The sequence below is a fragment of the Phaenicophaeus curvirostris genome, chromosome 4 (assembly GCF_032191515.1).
Source record: "Phaenicophaeus curvirostris isolate KB17595 chromosome 4, BPBGC_Pcur_1.0, whole genome shotgun sequence".
Taxonomy (NCBI): domain Eukaryota; kingdom Metazoa; phylum Chordata; class Aves; order Cuculiformes; family Cuculidae; genus Phaenicophaeus; species Phaenicophaeus curvirostris.
The window spans coordinates 31,588,330-31,600,535 of record NC_091395.1 but is presented as its reverse complement, the minus strand read 5'-3'; the positions used below and the strand labels follow the sequence as shown (position 1 = coordinate 31,600,535).

The 12,206-nt window shown below is 52.6% G+C and overlaps 2 protein-coding genes across 2 annotated transcripts; both read left to right on the top strand.

Moving 5' to 3' along the window:
• The first annotated feature begins 5,019 nt into the window (after positions 1-5,019).
• Positions 5,020-6,148, top strand: LOC138720008 (ribonuclease CL2-like). Its single transcript, XM_069855696.1, has 2 exons — positions 5,020-5,209; positions 5,626-6,148. Exon 2 carries the CDS (start codon positions 5,632-5,634, stop codon positions 6,061-6,063), a length of 432 nt encoding a protein of 143 aa, XP_069711797.1. The 5' UTR covers positions 5,020-5,209; positions 5,626-5,631; the 3' UTR covers positions 6,064-6,148.
• Positions 6,149-9,941: 3,793 nt separating this feature from the next.
• MBOAT4 (membrane bound O-acyltransferase domain containing 4) lies at positions 9,942-11,261 on the top strand. Its single transcript, XM_069854940.1, is given in 6 exon segments — positions 9,942-10,104; positions 10,345-10,399; positions 10,484-10,768; positions 10,770-10,925; positions 10,927-11,042; positions 11,161-11,261. Coding segments are annotated over 6 exon segments (876 nt in total).
• Positions 11,262-12,206: the final 945 nt, after the last annotated feature.

The following is a 12,206-nucleotide window of genomic DNA, read 5'->3' as shown; positions in this document are numbered from 1 at the left end:
AAAAGACCGCCAGGGTCATCGAGTCCAACCATTCCTATCAATCACTAAATCATGTTCCTCAGCACCTCATCCACCCCAAAAAGGTGTCTCATCCACCCCCCTGGGCAGCCTCTGCCAGTGCCCAATGACCCTTTCTGTGAAAATTTTTTTCCTGATGTCAAGCCTGAAGCTCCTCTGATGCAGCTTGAGGTCATTCCCTCTTGTCCTCTCCCCTGTCACTTGGGAGAAGAGGCCAGCTCCCTCCTCTCCACAACCTTCTTTCAGGTAGTTGTAGAGAGCATTAAGGTCTCCCTTCAGTCTCCCCTTCTCAAGGCTAAACAACCCCAGTTCTGTCAGCTGTTCCTCGTAAGACTTGTTCTCCAGCCCCTTCACCAACTTCTTCTTCAGAAGCTTCTTCACCAGCTTAATGATCCTACGATTCCATGATCCCTGTTGAGGGGTCAAAACGTGGCAGTGGGTAGGTGCTCTGTGTTTGCTCTCCAGGGCAGCAGCACAGCACTGGGAACAGCAGCCCAGCTGGGACAAGGGTCAGCCACCTCCCTCACAGAGCTGGTAGGACAGCTGGGGAGGACAAGGCTGGTGAGGGAGAGGCCACACAGAGAGGGGCCATGGAGAGCCTTGGGCTGAGCATCACACTACTCCCTGATGAGCTCTGCACAGACAGTCTCTCACCCCAAGCCAAGCTTAGTCCATCACCAGTAGTGCCAGTGTCTGCGCAATGAGAGAGTGATAGTGTCAGCCATCACCCACCACGCTGTCACCAAATGCCCTGTGATGAGACCTTTCCCTGGCACCAAGCAAACAGGGAAAGTTAAAGCAGGGAAAGAGGTCCGTCCATCTGTCTTTATAAGTCTGCTGCTCCCACATCTGCCTCCTGTGCTGGGGGTCTGTCTCTCCACCAAGGGAATGGGCCTGAGCCCCAGGAGCTTAAGGCCATGCTCCCTGATGCTCAGCAAGAAGGAACTGTGCCAGGACAGGGACATTGCCCAGGTGCCTGCCTGAACCACAGTCGCCCTCAGCACTGTGTCCAGGGGCAGCAGGGCAGCTCTGGCCTTGCCAGCAGCACCATGGGGCACTCAGGGGCTTTGCAGGCATAGGTGGGAGCAGAGTCCTGGCCCAGCTGGGGTTTCACAAGCACTCCAGAATGGTCCTTACACCTTTATGGGCACCAGAGATGCTTTTTGGTGTATACTAGCCACATCCCTGTGCCTTTGTGTGCTCCCATGTTGGCATTTCTGTGCCTTTTGTGGCCTCACAGAACCCTTCTGTGCCTTTCAGTCCCATCTCCTTCCCAAGTACTTTTTGGGTTTAGATTTTTGGGATCTTTTGACACACCATGAGGCCTCTGTGCTGAGGCAGCCTTGAAATGCTTTCCAGCACATCACTTTTGGCCTTTCTATGTCTTTCATGGCATCACAGGCCCCTTCATGTCTTTTGGGGTGATCCTGGGTTCTCTGTGTACCTCCCAGGGCCTCCTGTGGCCTCTGTGTGCTTTTTGCGGTGCTCCAGGATCCTCCTTGGATCTCAGTGCACCCAGTGTGTTGGGAACCTTGTGGAAGACACTGTATTTGCAGAGTTAGTGATCTTGAACAGGCCATGCCAGCTCTACTGGGCTCCTTCCTTCAGGCTGGAGAAGCCCCTCTGTTATTAAGGTCATCTGTAACGTGCAATGACTTTGGGAAAGCTAAGCTGTGTGGAACACGGGGTGAAGCCTGTTGATCCTGATGGTTGAGACCGCTGCACTTTTAGCACCTGATGAGCCACACCACAGTCAACCTGGGCAGGCACAGGCCTGTGACTGAAGATTTACTTGCTGTCTATAATTTACTTGAGAAGTTAAGGTTTACTCGCTATCTGTTCTTCTTTTTCTAATATTAAAGCTTTTCTCTTAAGACATTAGTTGCTGGGCCTTTCTTACTGAGATCCAGAAAAGCACAGCACTGCCTGCCTCTAAGCCTCACCCCACTGCACAACGTGCCATGACCCTCAGAGCTCCTTTCTGGGGCATCCCAACCTCCTCCGTGTGCCTTACTCTGCACCCTGGGTCAGCAGGGAGCCAGCAAAGCACTTGGCCCACAAAGCACACAGTGCTGCTCTGTGGCCCTTTAGTTGAACACGTCAGTCAGTACTTGGTGACAGCTCAGCACTGGGGACAGGAGATGCCCAAGCAGGGCAGCTGTCCTGCAGGCAGGCAGGGAGGACACTAGCTGTCAGGCCTGTGCAGATGTGGGGCCCCAGTGGACGGAGTGCCCTGGGATGGGAGTTGCTGCTCTGATTGTTCAAACAGAGCAACTGCCCAAAAGACAGAGGCCACCCCCAGCTCACAGGTTAAACGTGGACAGGAGCTTTTCCTTTGGAGGCCTCAGGGTGAGGGTGATCCATGTTGCCAGAGCAGAGACCAAGGGATGGTGGACACTCTCCAGGGGCTGAAGGGCTGAGATAGAAAGAAAGAGAGCAGAGACCAAACCCCTGTGTCTTCTGAGGCCCTAGGCACCCTCTCCAGACTGCACCAGCCCACCTAGCCCTTCCCATGGAAGGTGAGGCAAATTAAAAGTTGCTGGTGACAACAGGAGACCAGAGATTGTGGCTCACCAATTGATCTCACAGCAACCTCTGGCACGGGTGACTGAGGGTCCTCCAGGTAGTGTAGTCTCTGGCACAGATACCTGTACTATGCCAGCTAGAGAGAGCACTGGAATGCATCCTAACAAATTGTCCCCAGGACCCAAGCCACTTGAAGTGGCTTTTCAACCTGTGCCTGTGACCTTGAAGACCTGCCTTCCTCTCACATTGGTGGGGTCTGGGGACAGTTTTGGACAGTGAGACAGAGCATCTGTTCATGCCCGAGACTGCCTGGGGAGTCTATGCTGCTGATCTGAGCAAATGAGGCATGGAGATGGTACTGCTCAAAAGGAGATCATCACAACCAGAGCTTGGGGCATCTCTGATGGTCCAGCTGAAGATGCTATTGCAACTGAGGTTCCTGTTACCACCTGTAATGAGATTGGTCCACACACCCTGTTGGGAAGAGTTGCCTCCCTCTGGGACCTTTTTGCATGATGCAGAGCTGACAATAAATTAGTGTGTTTTAAGCAACCCACTGTCCGAGAGTGTCTGAGAAACACTTTGTTGGGTAATGCGGGCAGGTAGAAGGTTGCTGCCTGCTCAGATGCTGAAGCACCAGGGTGGCACTTTGAGGTCAGTAAGCATTACCAAAACAGAATGCTTCCCCTTAGCCTGTTTTGCTTTCTTTTACAGTTTTCTTCTCAGTTTCCATTGTAAGGGGAAGATGACTCTGCATGTGATGGGAGAGAAGGGAGCCAGACCTTTCTCAGTAGTAACTCCTGACAGGACAAGAGCCAATGGGGCACAAAAGGAAAATTCCATGAAATTCCAATGGAACACACTGGTTCTGGTGACTGTGACAGCCTAGGGGACAGGTTGCAATGGGAACTGTCCCCAGGGTCATCATCAGACAGACCCACATTTCTTTGACTTGGGCAATTGGTGAGCGCAGCATGCAGGGGGAAGGCTGGGCTGGATGAGGAGGGGCAGATGGCCAGGCAGGTTTTAACGCAGAGCAAGACCCCAGCCCCTCAGGGCAAGGTACAGTACCGCCCTTGTGGCAAGGGGAACAGGTGCTCGGGGCTCCCAGTGGTGGCAGAGAGGCTTCGGGGATGTGCTGGGTGCCCGAGGCTGTGTGACAGGGTCTGAAGCCCCTTCAAGCCTGTCAACACCTTAACATGTACTGGATGCAGGGCTGATGTGGACCCTTGCCAGGTATCCATGCTGTTTCCTCCTCCTGGGGATGCCATCCCCTTCACACCCACACCAGGACAGTGGAAGACAATATGTGTCCAGGGGATGATGAGAGCCCTCATCCTGCTTCCACACCCAGCAGAAGTAGGGTCTGTCAGGCTCAGAGGGTCAGCAAGGGCACTTTGCTGATCTTCCGTGTCTTCAAGGTTTTGGCCAGGTGCCTGGGCTAGTCCCACTGCAGGGTCTGTACAACTATGAGGAAGATTTCTTGAGAGACCCACAGAGCCATACAGATGGGAAAATGCTTTCACAGCCCAGGGCAGGGCACTCTCCACCTTCACCATGGCTAGTCTTGGAGATTTTTCAGCTCTTTTGGGGAAGGTTGTGCCCAGGACCAAGCCTACCCCAGGCTGAAGATAACAGTGGGCCTGGGACAGACAGGGGGGCAGCTATGTGCTGTCTTTGGGCACAAGTAGGTGAGGTCTGATGGTGATGCATACTCAAAGGTCGCACCTTTCAGCTGCCTGTGGCCCTAGTGCTGAGGCCTACCCATGGAGTGTCAGCATCTAGTGTCTTTGTCCTCCTTGAATCACTGGTGGGGTCAAGCTTAGTTGCTTATGTGGAGGAAGATCAGCTGAGGGCTTCTGTTCACTTTCTTCCTTACTCTCAATCTGCCACTTTCCATCACAGTCTGGATCCTGTCTTTGAAGAGGAGAATGGAAATTACTTGCACTGGGTGGTGTCAGCCCTTCCTCAGCCTCTCCCTCTGGAGGGAACACTCTCAGTCAGGTTGTCCCTGATGGTAGAGGGAAAGGGGTGGGGGTTTGATGGGCTCAGGTCAGTTTCTGGCTCTTTGATTGTCTCTGTCTCAACAGAGCAGCCAGGAGCATGTGAGATAACGGTGGGGCAAAACACATCCTGGAGCTTCCCAAGGGTATGAACTTGCCTGCAAAGGACACAGGAGCAAGGGACACATAGCTCCCAAAGAAATGAGGGACATACCACCTTTTCCAAAAGAAGCAGAAGCATCTGTCAGCTGTCCCAGAGGTGATGCTGACATCCCGCCCCCCTTCCCTGGGGGACTAGGGTATCTTCCCCTGCCACCCAAGGGTACCCAGCTGTCCTGCCCCCCACAGGACATGTGGTTGAGGCCAGAATGGATGGTTCAAAGCAACATGAGCAGGAAGCACCCGAGGGGAGGGGACTTGCACAGCCAGTCATGTGGTTCATTAATGATTACCTAATGGCCTTGGGGAGGCTCCAAGGGCGAGTGTGGCTTCCTGGTTGCCTGATTCTCCCCACATCTGCTGGACCTTGGTCTTTGTCCTGCCTCTCCCCCTGGATCCTTTCCCACTGAGCCCAGCTGGGATCAGTATAAAAGAGGACCAGAGGAGTGGGAGGGATCCCAGAGCACCTGAGGCCATAAGGAGAAACTGAAGCCCACACACAGGTGCGGTGAGGGATGTATAGTGTATCTGCAGGAAGGGACTCTGAAGAACCCAAGCAACCCATGGGGAAGGGAGGATATGTGGGGGATGTTGATGTCAAAACATGGGATTTGTCTTGGTGGGGGGGAGGGGTGGGCAGGAACCCAGGGGTCCAGGGAGGGTGTTCTATAGGGGATCCAGGCAACCGGATGGTGCTGAACTACAGGGGACATAGGCATCCTGATGGCCCGGGTATCCAGGGGATTCCTGTAGTGGACCTAGGAGTCCAAGGAGGGTGGGCGTCCCTGTGCATTTAGAGGGGGTTTATAAGGGTCCCAGATGTTTGGGAGGGAGCATTTGTAGAGGAATCGAGCATCCATAGTGGGATTTCCAGTCGGAGCTGCAGAAATTCAGATGGCCCTAACTCCACTTTCCCCAGGTGGCCATGGCAGGTTGGGTGTTATGCATGGCCATGATGCTGGCAACGCTGGCAGGGGTGGTGGGCGAGACCCGCTATGAGAAGTTCCTGCGACAGCATGTGGACTACCCCCGGACCTCTGTGGTTATGGCACATCGCTACTGTGAGACCATGCTGGCGCGCCGGCAGGTGACAGCCCCAGGGCGGCCCTGCAAGCCCTCCAACACCTTTGTGCACGAAACAGAAGGGGAGCTGGTGGCTGCCTGCAGCCAGATGCCTGACACAGCTGGGGTCCACAGCACCCGGAAAACTATGAGCATCACAGCCTGTCGCCTGCGGGGGAGAGATAATCGGACCCCTTGTGTCTACCGGGCCCGGCAGCTCCAGCACCACGTGCGTGTCAACTGCATTAATGGGCTGCCGGTGCACCTCGCTGGCACCCACGAGCCCCCACAGTGAAGCTTGGCATGGAGGGGCTGTAAGTGTGGATGTGGTTTCTCTCTAGGGGCTCTGTCAGGGCCTGCAATAAAGGAGGTGCCACAGACTTGGGCTCTGGCATCAGCTTCTGGTGGGACCCTGCAATCCTACTCCTCTCTGGGTGCCCCTGAGCACCCTTGGGTGCCCCTAGCCCTATCCAAGGTGGGCCTGCCCTCCTGCCATATGCCTCATAGGCTCCTGAGTTTTCCCAATCCTGGATGTCCCATAGCAGCCCAGGGTATCTCTGACCTCTCCTGTACCCCATAGACTCCCTTTTCTGGATACTCCACAACTCCCTGGGGTGATTCATAATTCCCTCAGTCCCTCTCTCAGACTCTCTGCCCCAATCCCCTGGATGTGCATCCAACTCTCTCCCCCAGTACCCTGACCCTTTGGGTCTCATATTGCTTTCCTGGATGCCCCATAGCTCTTGCAGAGCCCCCTCTCTCAGTCTCACATGTGCCTCGTAACCCCCTGGGTACCCCCGGCTTACCCCACACCTGCCCCAGAAACCCTCACATACCCCACAGTCCCTTCTCCATATGCCTCTGACACCACACGGAGCCTCTCTGGGGCTGAGGCTGCTCTTGGGCCACCCTGGCACCTCTATGGAGTCAAGTGCTGGCTGGAGCCACACACGGCCCTGAACCATCACCCCATGCACACTGAACACACACAAACAGAAAACATGCACAGTGAACAACCTCAGCCACATTGGCAATGCAAAACATGTACTCAGTGCGCACACACACACTCCTACATGCACTACGCCTTCACAGCGCAAACACACACCCCACACAGGGCGTGCAAAGCACATACACACAACACACACATTGCCTGTATACGCATACACAGACAGGTATTTTCTTGGGTTTGGATGGGATTTCATGTTTCAGCTTGTGTTGATCTTGTTCTGTCACTGCACACTACTAAGAAAAGTGCAGCTCGCTTGTCTTATAAGATCCCCCTGCCTGAGCTTTCTCTTCTCCAAGCTGAGCAATCCCAGCTTTCTCAGCCTTTCCTCTTATCAGAGCTGCTCCAGGCCCTTCAGCAGCAGCAACCTTTTGCTGGGCTGTCTCCAGGATGCCCATGCCTCTCTTGCACTGGGGAGTCTGTCACTGGATCCAGCATTCCAGGTGCATCTCACTAGTGCTGAGTGGAGGAGCAGGATCACCTACCTCAATCTGTTGGCAACACTATTTAATACAGCCCTGCAGGCTGATGGTCCTGCTCTTGGTTCTGGTCCTGTTGCCCAAAAAGCCCTCAGGACTCCAATGGAACTGCTAACATCCAGGTGCTCCTGCAAAAAGACGGCCCAAATGCACACAGAAATTGTAGCTGAGGTAGCAAAGAATGCAACAAGTGGTCTTCCTGATCCTTTTCAATTGCTGCCTGTCCAAGATGTCCCTCATGTGTCTTAAATAACTCAGGTGCTCCCTTTCAGGAACTCAGCAGAAAGGCATATGAGGGGCCCTCTATGGACCGGTGAGCTCCAGCTCTCAGCCCTGCCCTAGTGAGAACAACTCTATGTCTCATGGTTCACTATAGCTCACATGCTTGCTTTACAATCACTCTTCCACCACCCGGCATCTGATGGTGTAAAGTGAGAGGCATAGAATCACAGAATCACCAGATTGGAAAAGACCTCCTGAATCATCGAGTCCAACCATTCCTATCTGCCACTAAACTATGTCCCTGAGTACCTCATCTACCCATCTTTTAAACACTGCCAGGGAAGGTGACTCAACCACCTCCCTGGGCAGTCTCTGGCAGTGCCTGATGACCCCTTCTGTGAAAAAAACTTTCCTGATATCCAGTCTGAACCTCCCCTGGTGGAGCTTGAGGCCATGCCCCTTGTCCACTGCATGAGCAGCGTGTTAACATTTCCAGTGCTACTGTGGAAATTAATTTCTGCCTCTTGAAAAGCAATGGCATTTTCACAGAACCGTAGCAGGGAATTGCTTAAGCAGGCACTGTAAAGGACTTAAAAAATACTCATTCAGCAAAGTCAATATGGTGCTCCACAGATTTGGCAGAATGTGTCCTGTGAAACCAGGCTGTTGTTGCAGGCCATGAATGCCAAAATGGACATGGAAAAATCTTCTCTCCAGTGCTATCACTGGCTCTTAAAACATACCCTGCAAATACAGCCAGATTCTCTGCAGCATTTGCTCTAATAATTTTTTCCATGGGATTTTGGTCCCTTGCTTTCTTATAACCAGGTAAGCCATCCAAACAATGGGGTAAGCTTTCCAATATCACAATAGCTTGAAAAGCTGAGTGAAGAGTAGAAACATTCATAAAACTAAGACTTGGTACATATTTTAAAAACAATTTTTTTAATTATCACAGCTCTTTCTCTAACTTCAGGCATAAATTTTGTCATTTTTATTGAAAAATAGACTAATTAAATAATTTGAAGCATTCATCAAAGGAAGGGGGAAACCTTACTTCTTCTACCACTCAAACATGTTGGGTTTTTTTCTTCCAGAAGGAAATTAAAGGGTATTAGTCTTTGTATTCACACTGTTCATAAGCCTAAAACAAAGCAGATATCAGCTGAGTTTAAACAAAAATCCACGAGCTTTCTATTTGTATTTGTCTGGTTTTTCATAGCTGTATCTCGCAAAGAAGAGTTAAGTTCTGTAGATTAGTTTTCTTGGGCTTTTTTTGTGTTAAGTATGAAATACTGCTGGTGGCATTGTAAGAGCAATACCATCTGGCTTTGTATCATCCCAGAGACAACTTTTCAAATCACCTTTCAAGTCTGGCCCAAAAGAGGACCTTTCGCTTTTTCATATGGCATGTTTTTGAATGAATGCACAGTTTAAACAGTTTAACTGCAATGAGTAATTTCTATCATCACAAATATCTCCATAAGTCCATGGGTTTTTTTATTTCCTTGAAGAAAAATTGTGTGGAGAGAATAGAGCTGTCTCTTTACCTCTGGTAGATGCAAAGACCCTGTAGCTTAGGCTGAGTGGTGGGGCTGAAGGGCTCACTCTCCCCGGGCACTGCAAAGTGGCAGAACCCATCCTCTCCTTTATGTCACCAGGGATTTAAGTATTGGGACATCTCCACCATTATCCTGTAACAAGTAAGGCCAGAACCAGGAAGAAGCCACAGCTTTCTGGGGGCTCTCTAGGCCAGAGATGCAGTGGGATGCATGGTAGCAAGTCTCTGCTGACTCTGGTAAGGATGTTTATACAGCCTCTATGACAGCTGACCCCATCCTCTTCTCTCTGCGGTGGGTGCCAGTGAGACACGGGTTTAGGGCTGTTCCAGGATAAGCACATGGGCAAGAGGAGCAGAGCAGGGAATGGGGACTGTCTGTGGTATAAATAGGCAGGGCCAGCAACATCTGCTTCAGTCCTCCCAGTGGATTCCTGCTTGCAGCCACAATGATCTCAGTAATTCCTCAGCCCCACAAGAGGCCAGGAGGCAAACTACTGGGGAAAAGTGGAGGCTGCAGGACACAGACTAAGCCCCACTATCAACACACTCACAGGAGTTTCAAGACCCGTTTTTCCCCAAAAGGCAGCAAAGGGGCATCTGGTCTCTTCTAGGTACATATTCCTCCTCGCTGGAGGGTATCTCCTTGCTGGCACAGCCACAGGCAGCTATGCTGTGTTGCTCCTTGCTGCTGGCTCCGTGCTTGTCCTCCTTTCTGTCAGCCCAGTTCATGCCCACACCTGAGTCTTCACCTTCCAGATGTCCCAGCAGATGCTCTGCCACCAGAGTGTGAGCAGCTGGAACCACAGGATGCCAGGTAACACCCCAGCTCTGCTTTTCTCCCACTCCTTCCCTTAGCAGGCTGGGGGCCCTCCTCCCAGTCATCTTGTGAATGTGGAGGGCCCTCCATGCTGGATTCTTCCACAGCTGTCAGGCTCCCTTCTGGCTCCAACCGCATTCTGGTGCATGGGCATGGCAGCACGCTGAGGACGTGGGACAGCATATTCCCCACATGTAGCCTTGTGCCTGTGCTGCTCATGCTCCCTTTGAGGGACTCGCAGCAGCTCTCAGGTGCCTTTTCATTTCAGTCTAGCCATCGTGCTCTCTGCCATCATGCTGCTCACCCAGAATGCTGTGTCTCTGGCCCCAAGACGTCCATGAAAGATGCATGTCAATCCATCTGGGCCAGGGACTTCTGTAGTGTGCTGCCCCTCTGCAGCTACCTATTTTTTTTTCCACCCCTCCTCACAGGTCCCCTGTGCTCCTTCAGCTGGTTTCAGGTCCAGGCTGAGTGCTGTGGTTCTCTCCCAGGCTCACTGCAGGCTGCCAGCCAGTGGTGCCGCTGGGCGCTGGCCCTGCAGGGGCTGTAGGGGAGGCTGGTGGGAGGAGGGCTGGCTGGCAGGGACAGGGCTGTACCCGCCTGGGCTGCCTGCCCCAGGTTTGGGCACAGGTCCTGCACCTCAGGCTGGCAGAGTTTCCACTGGGTGCTGCCTGAGGCCCTCCTGGAAGCAGTGGACTTCGGGCCAGAGGTGGGCCAGGGAGATCTTTCTGTCCATGACCTGTGGATGCTGGAGACAACCTACCGCTTGGTCATCTTCACCCAAACCTGGAACAAGAGCACATCCTGCTGGCTGAGGAGACTCCTCTTCCAGTGCTGCGCAGCCCAGCCACTCCTAGCCACCTTTGCCTTCTCCACCTGGTGGCACAGCCTCCAGCCTGGGCAGGTCTTTGGTTTCCATGATGGTGGAGCCCAAATACCACATCCATCCCTTCTTCAGTGCCTGAGCCTCCTCCCAGGTTATGAAGCTCCTCTACCGTGGTGCAACCTCAGTCTTCACACAGCTCATCGTTGCCTACATCTTGGCGGCTGTGGAGACTGTGAGCTTCTCCACACTGTCTGCTCTGGACTTCCTGCAATAGCATCCTTCTCCTTTGCTATGGCCTCATGCCGCCGCTTGCCAAGAAGCCAAAGCAGAATTGAATTTATCCTGGGCTAACTTGTGCCGCTGGTGGGACATGTCCCTGCACCTGTTGCAGGCAGGGTGAGAAGTGCTGTTTGCCAAGCAATCTCATATAACAGCATCTCCAGAGAACCAGGCTGACTTTTGATCTTGGGATATCCCCCAGCTTTGAAGGATGCTCTGAAGGAGGGAATTGAGGTCACCAGGCCACTGAGCAAGAGGGCCTCTAGCAACACTCCCTACCCAGTGTTTGCCTTGGGGCTTTAGGTCTCAGTCTTATCTCACATAGGAAGCATACGATCTCCCCACCAAACTCATCTGTGCTATAAATGCACTGGTCAGCAACTGTGCCCACCTCCTGGCTACCTTTCTGGTGCGCATGGACCACTGGGAGCCTGGGCATGGGGAAAGGGACCAGCAGCCTGTGGGAAGGCAGCAGAACAAACACCCCTTTCCCCATGCCGCAGCACTACAGAGATGCATGGGTCTGTGGTACTCCCCCAGGAACTGCTCCTCGGCACTGTTCCTGTGAACCTCAAACTATATTTCTAAGTAGATGTCTCCTGCAATACTCACCCTACATCAAGTGGGTGACAAGCTTGGCCCTCAGGGCATAGGGTCAGTTATTTTCTCTGCCACAGAGGAAAGAGGGATGATCCACCCCTCCACCATTCTTGCAGAGGATCCTGGACACAGAGGCAAGAACATGTGCTACAAAAAAGAGGGCTACTGCCCATGGCATGTTGAGGACAGATGTTTGGCTACTTCTTGAGTCCCGCTGAACACCCAAACAAAGCCTTGCAAGCCACTTGCCCCACATAGAATTTCCCCGTTGCCAGCACAGCTTACGTTTTTCATGGCCAGAGCTGTCCTGCAGAGATGTCTCCAACTTACTCCCTACATCATGCTTAGAAACTGAGTCATCTCTTCATCTTATCTCTGAAAAACATGTTGGGCTCCTTCAGGCAGGTTCTCTAGCTGTTTACTGACTCCGCTGGCCGATGTGAAAACACATGCAGCAAGCCAGGACTGGACTTTTCAGGGCAATATGTTCTGGGTGGTCCATGGGACAGTGGTTCCTAAGTCAGAAAGCTCCTGCCACCTATGCATGAGGGAAATGGACCCAAGAGTCAGGCACAAGAAAGCCAGCATATTAAAAAAAAAAAAAAATCTCTGATGGCTGTGGTTGAAGCCATTCCACATTCTTTTAGC